General features: G+C 39.5%; 1 protein-coding gene and 1 long non-coding RNA gene across 4 annotated transcripts in view; one reads left to right on the forward strand and one right to left on the reverse strand.

Annotated features, from left to right (window-relative positions):
* CLYBL (citramalyl-CoA lyase) overlaps positions 1–13,090 on the forward strand; it is a 183,172-nt gene that overhangs the window by 154,407 nt on the left and 15,675 nt on the right. For all 3 annotated transcript variants that reach the window (XM_081908259.1, XM_081908260.1, XM_081908261.1), the window contains exons 4-6: positions 3,762–3,863; positions 5,560–5,653; positions 8,036–8,203. In XM_081908259.1, the coding sequence (XP_081764385.1) occupies positions 3,762–3,863; positions 5,560–5,653; positions 8,036–8,203 (364 nt within the window). The remainder of the gene's footprint in view (positions 1–3,761; positions 3,864–5,559; positions 5,654–8,035; positions 8,204–13,090) is intronic.
* LOC309368350 overlaps positions 4,125–13,090 on the reverse strand; it is a 29,523-nt gene continuing 20,557 nt past the window's right edge. Inside the window, exon 2 of the long non-coding RNA XR_014167717.1 lies at positions 4,125–4,447. This is a non-coding gene — a long non-coding RNA (uncharacterized lncRNA). The remainder of the gene's footprint in view (positions 4,448–13,090) is intronic.

Consider the following 13,090-nt stretch of genomic DNA (forward strand, 5'->3'; position numbering starts at 1 on the left):
ATCAATCAATCAATCAACTATTCAATCAAATCACTCCTAGAAGCAATTAATCAATTAATCCTAGAAGCCTCTTGCATATATTAAGCAAATTTGGCCCATATTTCAAAGATCAACCATTTCAGGATAAGAGGTGTAGATTGAAATTACATGCAGAACGTGTGTGAAACGTTTTAATTTTTAAGTAGAATTAACTGGCTAGCATACTGCTTTAATAAGCTGTGCTGCCATTAAGGCAAAGTAAAAATGTTTTAGTAAGTTTTTTTCATTGTAGTAAAACCTCACTGACTGTCATGTAAACGTATAGCGTACATGCCCTGGAAGTTGGAAACCATAAGTAGATGGAGTAAACATTTTAGCAACATATGAAAAAATTATGGTGGAGACAAAAAGTAAAGGTCACTCCTTAGGGCAACCAGAAGAACAAACAGGAAGCTTTTAACTAGTGTTTTTAATTAGCACAGATATTATTTCCTGTCCAGTTCTCTATTTCTTCCTTTTTAATTGCTGACAGGTGTGCTTGCGTTTCATGACTGACTTTTCAGCCTATAAAAACCTGAAATGTAAATGGTTGGCATGTCAAATTACTTAAGAAAACTTTGAAATGGGCCTAATTATGCCATAATTGTTCAAATTGTTAAGGAGGGATAAGTTTTATTTAGTGATACCATTATTTCTGAAAAATACCACTAAAGTCGTAAGGCTTATTTATCCTGTTTTCATGGTTTGTGGAACACTGAGGGAGAGATCCATAGACGGTCTATAAAGAAAAACAAAACTAGACAAATCTGGTAGTTTCTATCCTAACTAGTTCCACATCTAACCCTAAACTTATCTATTAGCCTTTAAGGTTCCATGAGGCTCTTGGCTGTTTTTGCATACCCAAGACGTTATAGGTAACATTGAACTACCATCGACGGCTGTTAAATTCATTACATGTTAGTGGGGGGCAGGAAACACAACCTTTTTCAGAGGCTGGGAAAACTGAAGTCCAGCTACGTAGAAACATCCAAAAAGAATAGTTCTGTTTTCAGTAACGCTATCTCCAAAGTGGCACAATCTTTTACTAAGGAAGATCCACAAGGCCTCTTTGTTGATTTTGTACAGCGGACTAACACTTCTGTAGTTTGGTGGTTATGAATATTCATCTTGCCATTCCAGCGAAGGCCTTTGGTGTTACCCAATATGTTTTACCTTGATGTGAGAACTTCAGGCTTTCTTTCTAATTCATGCTAAGAGGAACATGCTCCTCCACATTTCCTCATCTCTGATTTTTTAAATTTCCAACCGTTTTCCCTTCTGGAAATAAACCAGCGTCAACCTTTCGACACTTCCCCTACCTCTGTTAAAGTCTTCTGTCTAGGGAGACCGATCAAGTTCAGTGATATTTTTGGCTTTGTTTTAAGTGGCTAGTGAAATGGAAAGCTCTTTTTTTGCTGTTTATTTTTTCCCCTTCATTTTTATTTATGTGAAGCATAAAACCTGGAGGCTGATGCACAACTAAAAGATGGGCTTACTTGTTTTCTTTTGTGTGAGAATCTCCTGCTTCCCTTTTGTCCCTAGTATGGGTACTTGTTTGACTGGCATGGCTTATTGGACTATAACAAGCGTAACTCTGGCTCCTTTGTCATGGGACAATTCTCCCACAAATCCTGAACAGTGGGCATTCTTCCCCACACACTATCGGGTGTGCACTGGAATTGAAAGCATTGCTAAGGCCTGCTACTTCATCCCCTCCCAGAGCTTTGTTTTTTCCCCCTCCCCCTTTTTTCCTCTACCCCCTCTCACTGAAATGAACACTTTACCAGGCCGGAAACATTTAATCGTCTCCTTTTGAAAAAAATTAATTGAAACTTCTCAACTAGTTGCCTTTTGTATTTGGTGCTAAAAAAAAAATTAAAAAATTGGAGGTAATGGGGGGCAAACATTGCTTGATTAAAAACTCTCCCTTGCAAGTTGCAAAATAAAATGCATTAAAAAGAAAGATTTAAATAAACAAACAAACAGATGGGTGTGTTTTTTATTTTTCAATGGCTTAGCACACAAAATTGTTGCCAACTTAAAATTAACCATACCTGCTAAATTGTTTTATTTTGTTTTAATTATCAAGGCCAGACAAAAGCATATGTTGGCTTTGTTTTATTATTGTCGTGCTGTGATTTTGTGCACCTTTCCTTGGGAGTAAGCCCAGCTGAACACAATGGGGCTTACTGCCACGTAAACATGGGTAGGACCGGGCTGCAAGTGTCTTCCCCACCCCTCTTGCAATTCCTTTGCATTTCACGCCATACATTTGAATGGCAGGCTCTCTCTTAATTCCTTATATATATTCTGTTGCACACCAGCCTGTGGAAAGGTTTGACAGGCAACTGTGGCAGCAATGACGACACCACAGGCACACACACACACACACACACACACACACACACAGTGAGGATTCACCCTCCAAAAAAAACCCCAGCATTGCAGCAAGGTATGGTTTATTTTGGGCTTAATGTAAAGTTACTGCAAATTGGTTGGAAGCTTTTTAAAGATTTCGGTGATTAGATTTCCCTTTCTTTTGGGGAGGGGTGAAGTTGGAGGGGGAGCTAAAAGAGGAAATAACACCTCTAATCCAGCTTCTGGTAAATAGGCTGCCAGCTTTTAAAATGAGTTTCCTTTCTATTAGTCAGAATATTATGCTAAGCCTTAAGCATTAGTTTTTTATGTTGCCATAGCAGCCTTATTCCTGCAGGGTTGTGACCTGCGATGATTACAGTACAAAGCTTATAGGGTCTTGAAACCCCCTTTGAAGATGAAAAGTCTTTGATGGTTTATATTTATGCAAATCTCTTAGATATGATTTACCCAACTGAGACTGAATGGAGAGATGATTAAAATTCCCTTTTCCTTTGATATCCATTAATGGTTAAATATTCCTTAAATATAAAATTGATGCATTTCCCCCCCTGTCTTTATTGACTACAATTTCTTTAGCATACCTGTGATATGTTTATCTCCCAACACATTACTAGATCTAGACAGACATAATAGATTTACAATATACAGAGGTAGCTTTTCCTCCCCCCTCCCTTCTCTTTTGAAAGGGAGAGAGAGAGGGAGAGAGAAAAAAAATCTGTACAAGAGCTTTTGTAATGTTTCCAGATGATAGATTTTGGAATTTGGGCTACCCCACCGGCAGCTCAGAGCTAGCTGTGAACTGGTCTCATGGAAAAAATTGGAGAGCTTTGGTCTTCAAAGAATTAAACTTCCTTTTTAAAGGCCCTTCCTAGGTAAGCTAAAAAAAAAAAAATTATGAAGAAAAGACCTCTGGAACAAAGGGTGACGGTGCCATAATGAATAATGTGAGTCCCAGTTTGGAAGGCTGGGGAACATTCACAGCCCTTGTCAGTGTCAGACATGAAACAAAACAGAATGTCAGGTATATCAATTCTACTTTGTTTTTAAGAGCCTGCTGATTTGCATTTAACTAAGTCAGGGTGATAGGTGTTAGGCAAATATTTTTGCAACTAAAACTTCACACTCCAAAATATACAATAATGTGGGCATTCTAAAGAAGACAGACCTAAGAGAACAGGCCTCTTTGGAAGCTTGGTAGAGTTTTCTTTTTTATTTATCTCTCCCCCCCCCCCTTCAGCACTCCAGGCTTTGTTTTCTCTGTTTATTTGTATTTCACTTCAATGGAAAGTTTAGATAGTCATACCATTTTACAGATTTTTTTTTTTATAAAAATGAAACTGATCATTTCCCTCTGCGATGCTTAGTTTACAGAGAAATTTGCACACCACTTAAAAGGCCGGGTACTTGTAGAACCTATGAATTTCCTCCCTTTTGTGGAAACAGCAATGGGCTTACTCAATTTTAAGGTAAGAAACATCAATATAATTTAGCTGGCATTTCTGCTTAAAGCCATATAGCCGTTGAATAAGTCACATAACTGGAAAAAGGTGGGTTAAAACGCCACTCCATTTTGTATTTTATATGAATGCATTCATCACCCAAAATATTTGCTGAAATTCCAGTGCCACATAATACAGTCGCATCCTACATAATAGTTCTCTTCTGTCCTATTTTGGCATTTCTTTTTTATTTCCTTTAAATCCAAGAAACGTGTGTGAAAAGATATAGCGGCTGTCAAATTTTTATTATTATTTCAGGAGTCTTATTCTAATATCTTAAAAGCACCTCTTCTATGAAGTTCTGAGAACTAATAACATTTACAGCCACACACAGAGAGCTCTTTGCAGTCAATGGTAAAAAAAATGTACCTTCTGTTTTCTACAGCCCAATACTGGATATGCACAAAAAAATGGCATTAAGGGTTGTGGAGTTCTTCTTCATCTGCCCTCCAAAAATGTTTTTTCTTTTCTCTTCCTTTTGCAACGTGAACTTGATGTTGATCAAATACATGCAAATGGCCTCCTATTCTTGGCATCCAGCCTGTGTGTTTCTGTGGAGGAAAGATATTAACAATGATGAAATTGAAACTAGAGTGCGCCACAGCCATGCCAGGGTTTCCTGGAAAAGTTTTGTGTTATTAGAAGGAGCTGCTGGGAGGCCCTTGTGGCTACCATGTTGATAGGCACCGCATTTTTAACAGCATGTTTGAAAGATAGTTTTCGGCTTAAATTTAAAGGATTTCTAATTATACATGTTCATATCTAGCCAAGATTTTACTTACTGGTTTGGTTTTTTTTACTGGTTTTTTTTTTCAAATTCACACACACAAAAAAGGAAAAAGCGTTAGTAAAGTCAGCACCGGAAAATACCGGCTATCATCCAATATCCTGGTGCAACAGGATTTGTATGAACCACAGTGTATAAAAATAGGTATATTTGCAACAGTAATCATAATAAAATAAACTGTAGCTCTGTGCTTTGGCAGGCAAATTCTAGCTAGCTATGAAGCATTTCAATTTGCAACATTACTTTTTTAAAAAAAGAACAATGGTTACACAGACAGATGAATGCATTCAGCAAATCCCAAGGTGTTGCTTTTCAAATTATTTTCTTTGCTACTTGTTGCACATTATATATCCTAGAATTATATTAGTTTCATTGTGTAGTTTTGCCATTGGTTAGGAGCCCCACCCTACGCTGCCCATTAAATAGCGATTAGAAGATTGCATCCGCCATGACCGTCCATCAGCAATGTATTAAACCAAAGATACTCCAGTCGTGGTTCTATGCAGGTATTATTCATGGGGTGCAGGAAGGATTCTTAAGCTATATGCAGTGTCCACTTTCGTAAATATAACACACTGTTTACAGTTATCATTCAGAGGTTGTTGGCACACGACAAAGCTTTGTCCTAAATGCAAGGACAAAAATGTATTCTGTGCTTTAAGCTATACTGGATAGATCTGCATTCAAAGTATACTTTTTGTGCAGATGTGTAATTTGTTATTATTACTTATTTATCGCACATTATGCAAGAAGAGTCTTGACAGCAGACCCTGTCCCCAAGGAATGAATGTAACTGACGATTAGTATCTTTCTGGTAGTGAAAATGGTTTTAAACAGCCTGCTGCTTGCGTTTAACATTTTTTGTTCCATTTAAAGGAAGTTTGCGAAGAAACTCTGAGGAAAGGACCCCAAATTGGCCTTCGTTTGGATGGAGTCGTCTTTGGAGGCGAGGATTTCCGTGCCAGCATAGGTGCTCCCATTCCCTCCCCCTTTTAAATTAACAATACAGTATTATAATAACAGAACTGCCACAATACTAACAACAACAATAAGATATTCTGCCACAGACCTATACGTACTGTCTCATTTTGCCCACTAAAATCAGCGGGATTAAATACATCTAACCCTTTTCAGGATTGTGGCCATTACTTTAAAAAATGGAGTCTACTGCTCTGCCTTTACTAACTTAGCGGGTATATATTTATTTGTGTTGTCTCCTGTACATCTTCCTAATTCGGTTGTCGTTTTTTGAAATCTAAAACCTATTAGAGCTGTGCTTTTATAGAAACATATTCTGCTTATTGCTCTCCAGCTAAAAAATTAAATGCAGTGACTGTTGAAATCACGAGACTAATTTTGTAATTTTGGTGCACAAAGAAGCCTATTGTTAATACTGTAGATAGTTTTAACCATCTCTTGCATGCTTAGTTCTGTTTTAGTGCATGCATCTTAATACTTCCTCATGCATCTTAAACCACACCTCAGTGCCTTTCTGCCTTGTGATGTCACAATTTCTCCAAAAAGAACGTCAATGTCAGAATCTCATTTCTGTATTACGTTGCTATGACAGACATATCTGCTAAATATGCACCTTCTGATCTGGTTCATCTAATCACAACTATCTGAGTGCAATTCACATACGTAAAAGGAAGCAATATTTTAAATAATGAGGCATAACAAAGCCTTCATTTATTCCCGATAAGGTGGCAAGCAAGGTCAAAAACAGTGATGCTCAAGACAAGGGAACAGATTATTATTTTTTTCACACAAGTACATGTGAGAATAGATGCATTAGGAGGTATCAGATACTCTTTGGGTTCAGCAGGTTTTGTGGATGCTTTTTAAAAAAAATCTCAGACGTCAATCATAGTTATCGGATGTTTCATCCAAGGATTTGAGCATGAACATTTATCTTGGGCTAAAATTTTAACTCAATGGACTTCTTTCAAAGTAATGTGTGTAAGATCAAAATACTAGACTGAGACAGAAATCTTTTTTAAAAAAAACCCTAAAGCTGTATTTCTACCACTTATTTCAGCCCCACTGAAATAAATGGGACTACTCTAGATTAAAAGGTTGGAACATCTCAGTGGCCATCAATTTGGTGCTTTTTGGTGCAATATTTATAGATATCAGCAATTTGCTACAGATATGCAAAAGCAAATTAAAGGTGTTACTATTAGTACCAGTAACTATAAAGCGGTTAACAGCTTTGGACCAATTTATCTGAAGGATTCTCTTACCCCTATATATGTCCACTCAACTCCTTCAATCTGCTGAATCAGTGCCGCGTAACGTTCAATCCACATGCTGAATGATGGTTCGGTGTGGCAGCACCCATCCACTGGAACTCCCTGCCCATTGATATTAGACACCTGCCTTTGCTGTCTTGTTTTTGAAACTTGCTAAAAGCTTCGTTTAGGCAAGTCTACAAATTTGACATTTATTTTAATGTGCATTTTATTATGTGTATTTTTATACTGCTGATTACATCTGCACGTTAAGAATTTCTAGGTCAGCTCATCGGATTTTCTTAAATATTTTACGCCCACTTAGAGGCTTTGCTGATTAAGCAGTATAGAAATAAGTGTTCAGTAAAATAAATTGAAAAACCTAATTCATATTTCCTATTGAAGAAAAGCACGATGGGGGGGGGGGCAGGATCTTTTGGCAAGATCCAGAAGGAAGAGCATCTTCAGATGCAGTTTATCTCCAACTCAACTCGCTTATTTGTGGCTCAGTTGGGCTCAGCCATCTTTAGGTTCCCCTAAAGCACCTCGGCTTAAGGCATTCCTGTCCTGTGTGACTTGCTCAGCCAGCCAAGCCAAGGCCTGTGCAAGTCCCCCTAAAAGGGCGTTCTGGGGCATGGCAGGGGCAGGACAAGAGAGAAGGGATTCAGGCTGGATCCTAAGTCCATTCAGGTCAGTCACGCAATCCAGCATCAAATACTACAGTATTTTAATGGTTTGTTTTCCCTCTGCCTGGCTTAGGGAATGGGATTTGGATCTGGTGAAACTTTCTGCTACCTGAATTTGACCAGCTTCTTCTGCATAGGATTGCTCCCTACACAGAGCTTAATGCTCGGGCACCAAGGCTTGATTTTTAAAAAACGACCAACGTTTCATTTCAGAAACAGAAAGAAAAGGTTTTTTTGGCAGAAGCAGCTTTAATATTTTGTCTCCAGCAGCATATTATCCTTGCAGCTGCTGCACAGAAATTTAGGGAACAAAGCTCTTCAATATTTTCCTGCCTGTCTTTCGGGAAAAGGATGACAGAGGTAACGTTAAGTAAATTTCTGCTGCGAGTGTTTTTTAAAAACCAGCTTTCTCAACTGTCTGCTATTTCTTTTCAGGTTCAACAAGTAGTAAAGAAACCCACGATATTCTATATGCCAGGCAAAAAATTGTTGTCACAGCAAAGGCTTTTGGCTTGCAGGCCATTGACCTTGTATATATCGACTTTCATGATGAAGAGGGACTCCGTAAGCAGTCAAGAGAGGGTGCCTTAATGGGTTTTACCGGTATGGCTTTTACAAAAATATATATACTGTGTGTGTGTGTTTGTTTTATACTGAAATAACTAACCAATGGGAATCATAATAATTGCTAGTAGGTCCAAAATACTGAAATGCAGCAGGGACAACCAGCCCCACCCAACCAATATTCAAGAATATATTTATAGAGAGCTGCAGCATTCTCACTTCTGCATCTACGTTCTCAAATTTAAACTCGCACTAAAAGATGGGAGGAGGTGTGGTTTATACATATCTCCCCTTAAAGCATCCTGCTTTCCCTTCCCCCGCCCCCACACTACCCATAAAGATTTAAAAACAATACATTTTAAACCAAGGGTGAAGGGAGTCTTATCTCTTCTCCTTAATCATAAAACAGACGTGTTCTGCAGCACAGACTCCCTGTTCGTCTCCTTACGCTGACTGGTAGAGGAGCAGAGAAGTCCAAATGCTATAAAACGTTTTCACAATTACTTTTGCCTGTAAAACGGCAGGCGGAAAATTCCAAGTGCAAAACTAGGCCCTTAAAGAGTCTTTCAACAGGTCACACCCAAGTGCGTTACTCTTTTTATGATTTAGGGAAAGTAACGTATAAATGAAGGCTCCAGTATAAACGTAGAACCCTCCTGCTTTCGCAGGTTAGAGGAAACACAGTATCGGCTGAAAACCTTGCACACCACTCGGTTTCCAATTCATGTATGCCTGTGAGTGTACATTTATGCAAAAAATAAAATAATGCTGCCGTTGCATTTTGGGAATCACATTTTTTTAAAAGCGTTTTTAAACAAATTTGAATAAAACCTCCTCTACTTCTAACACCTGCTAATCACAGCTATACATTCATTTCAATAAATGGTCAAAAATCCTGATAGTCCACCTTTTTATTATGAAGTGCTGGAGCTTAAAAAAAACACACACACCTCCACCACAACAACCCAATATGCTAATTAGGCCATGATAGTTATTTTCTTGTCAGTCTTTCCTTTGAGTTGCTTTCCCCAATTCTGGCTTGCTTCCCAGTAATTGCCTGTTCACCTGATGGTACTGGCAAGGCAGTGTGATCAGCAGGCTTCTTGCAGCCAATCCCTGTAACACAGACATTTCGCCAATGATTGGTGCGCTAGATCATGCAGGCGCCCCTATGAGATGCGATACATAACAAAGATTGCAGCTTTATGATAGGAATCAGCTACTTGGCTTGCATACAAAGATTACAGCGTTCTTTAAAGAACAGCAGTACCAATGTTTCAGCGATACCTTTCAATCAGGATGGGTATGTGACACTTTTACAGATAGGCAAGTCTGTAAGACTGGGGAGCAGGGACCTCTCTGAAGCTCTTAATCTAGTAAGAAGTGCATTCTTAAAATAAAAAGTTCAAAATCCCTCTTGGTTTCTGGAGGAAATGCAACTTGAAGAACCATTTAAGGCACCAACCTAGCTATCAATAATGAACAAGGAGAAGGAGACTTGTGGCAACTTAATGGTGTTATCGCATTTCAGCTTCTGTCCCTGAAAGCTTGTGCCATAATAAATACGTTAAGTTTTTAAACTGCCACAAGACTCTTCCTTGTTTTTGCCGCCAGAGAGAGCTGCTTGCCAGAAATATGATCAAGAACAACAGGCTAATACTCCTCCATCCCAAATACTACTACAAGAATTACTTGGGGCACTTTCCAGACACAAGGCATGCATCAAAGTGCCTACTGTTTCCTCTACCAAACCAACCAACTTTCAAGGCTTTGTCACACTCCTGTTAAAGTCAACGACTGAAATCCAAAACAGTACACATGCACAAAAGCTTATTTGCTCTCAACTGTCTGCAGCAGATTAGAATACCACTTGAAGACTCTCTCCAAAAGTTGGAGGCCCTTTGGACCATGCCAACACAGAAAGCTGTCTTCTATCAGGCCAGAGTGTTGGTTCATCTTGACCAGTATGGACTGTGTACTAAGAGGCAACAGCCCTCCTGGGTCTTTGCCATCACCTATTTGTTTGTTTTTAACTGGAGATGCCAGGGGTTGAAGCTGGAACCTTCAGGAAATGACTGAGCTATGGTTCCTTCCCATGAGACAAGGAAATGCTACTGAAAGCTTTTTAAAAATTATTCATCATCTCCTCTTCTGAGCACAGAAATGCTTTGTATGTTTGCTGATCAGAAGGTCGGCGGTTCGAATCCCCATGACAGGGTGAGCTCCCATTGCTTGGTCCCTGCTCCTGCCAACCTAGCAGTTCGAAAGCACATCAAAGTGCAAGTAGATAAATAGGTACTGCTCCGGTGGGAAGGTAAACAGCATTTCCGTGCGCTGCTCTGGTTCGCCAGAAGCAGCTTAGTCATGCTGGCCACATCACCCAGAAGCTGAACGCCGGTTCCCTCGGCCAATAAAGTGAGATGAGCGCCGCAACCCCCGAGTCGGCCACCACTGGACCTAATGGTCAGGGGTCCCTTTACCTTTACTACCTGCCTATATAATATCAAGATCACTAGACCCAGGTTAAGTGGAGAAGGTGAATTTTAGTTAACCTCGTGCTCAAACAATCAAAGCAATTTAAAATGTGATAAAAGGCTGGATTGCCCTACCCCAGCAGCCTTCCACTTAATGTTTTGGGGAGCATATAACCCTTTATGTAATACATTTTTATTCTAGAATAATTAATGTCGCATTGCAAATTCAGCACCATTTTGAAGGATGGTGTTTTTGAAGGATTTTGAAAGGAACAAATTCTCCCTTTTCACCTCCCTCATATCATCTTGACTAAAGTGTGTTAAGCCGTAACCAATCTGCATAAACGCTCTTGTAAATGGCCTGTCCCAAAATCATAAATATAAATTTTCCACTATGAACATATTGACATTTTCATCTATTGGAATTAAAAATAGCTTATGTTGCTAAAAGGCATGATGAATACTTTCTGTTGAAGTTACTAGGATTTCTATGTGATAAGCATTGCTCCATGTAGCAGCTGCTATCATGTGAGGAGCTGTTCCAGTATGGATTAAATGCATTTCACTGTGCCACTGCAAACTTTTCTTTACCCTCATTTGCCGTGGCATGGAAAAACTAACACCATCTGTGGGGTAAACTGCTTTACACAAATGGCTCATCATATGATAACAGCCACCACCTACAGTGATTTGAAGTGGAGTCCATGTGGCAGCTGCTCTGAGAGATCTGCTTATAGGGCAAAATAGAATTTTTTATAATAATAACATAAAAAACCAGTAAATAAATGTTGACAAGCTTCAAGGCAGGATATCTAAAGCAAAAACAGATGAGTGGTGTTGCTGCTATTTACTCAGTGAATCCCCATTCATCCCAATGGCACCTGTGTATGAATTGAGTTAAGGGCACAGAAGATCACTAAATTGTGCCCTTAGCTGTTATCTGTGGGATATTCGCAGGCAAAAACACATGTGGCTCTCGAGAGGATTAAATATAATTAATATAATATATCCTCCTACCAATCAACCTTTTTATCATGCAGAACTGAATGAGCAAGGCATTTCATAAATGTTCATCTGTCTAATGCAAGATGGCAGGGATAGTGTTTGTCCAAAACGTTGCTGGACATCAACCCCAGCTGGCATGGCCAATGTTCAGGAGTTTTTGAACTTGTGTTCCTAAACATCTGGAAGGCCTGAGGTTGGGAAAGGTTAATGTAAAGATTCTCCTGTACAGTCATACCTTGGGTTACAGCCGCTTCAGGTTGCGTTTTTTCAGGTTGCGGACTGCCGAAACCCGGAAGTACTGGAACAGGTTACTTCCAGGTTTCAGCGGTCGCGTATGCGCAGAAGCGCTGAATCGCAACCCGTGCGTGCGCAAACACAGGTTGTGAACGCTGCAGGTTGTGAACGTGCATCCCACACAGATCATGTTCGCAACCCGAACATCCACTGTAATGTAATAATCAGATTAGCCATTTGAACCGCCCCGCCCCCAAGAGTTATCTTACCTCTAGCAGTTCAGGATAATTAGCAAACCAGCCATCCCTAAATCAAAATTTAAAATATTGTACTCACAAAGGAGAACTCTTTAGCATAAACCTCCTCTACCTGCTCTCTCTTGTTTGGTTATGTTCATAGCTTTTAAATATGGCTTTCATCTTATGTAGAGTTAGGCCCCTCTGACTATTTAGGATTAAGCTAAATGTTAGTTAGCTGTATTAGTCAATGTTATATCCAGGCAGGTGTAGAGCTGTTGCCAGAGTGCTCACTGCTTCCCATGTAATGAGTGGATGACAATTATATTTGTGTAGGAAAGAACTTAATCATTGGCCCTACAACCACATTAGCATTGGGAAAAGCCACAGAATTATGGCTCCAACACCTCATTGAAGAAATATATGAATTTGTCTCCCAGGTTTTCATGCAAAAGGATATAGAAATGTGTTTTCCAAACATTACAAACAAAGCATTCAACAGTGCCTAAATTCAGTCTCTCACAATGTTTAGTCCACACACCAACAGTTCAAAAGGGATCACTTCTCAAAAGTGAGAAGTGCCTTAGTAAAATATTTACAATAGGACTAGTAGACTTCATAAAACATGACATGACCATGAAGTTTCATTTGGCATCCCCTAAACGATAAACGATGCGTTTCTTGTATATGGAACAATCCTATGCACGAGGAGCTGGCCTAAAGCAAGCCGGTCTAAGTTAAGCCAGCGTAAATTTATACCAGATCCAAAACCTTTTCAGCAGTGGGGCTGCTGCAGCTCTGCCTGAGCCTCACAGGGGGAAGACAAGCCTTTAAAATAGTGCTATATACCAGGTCATGTGACCAAGCTGAACAGCCTTAGGCAGGGGCAAAACTAGGCTTTATTTCAAAGACCCAGTTTGGCACACACACCCCTCCACATTTGCGTACACACACACACAGGCTGGGAGCCTCAGTGG

This window comes from Podarcis melisellensis (assembly GCF_964234715.1).
Source record: "Podarcis melisellensis genome assembly, chromosome: 4".
NCBI classification, from domain to species: Eukaryota; Metazoa; Chordata; class Lepidosauria; order Squamata; family Lacertidae; genus Podarcis; species Podarcis melisellensis.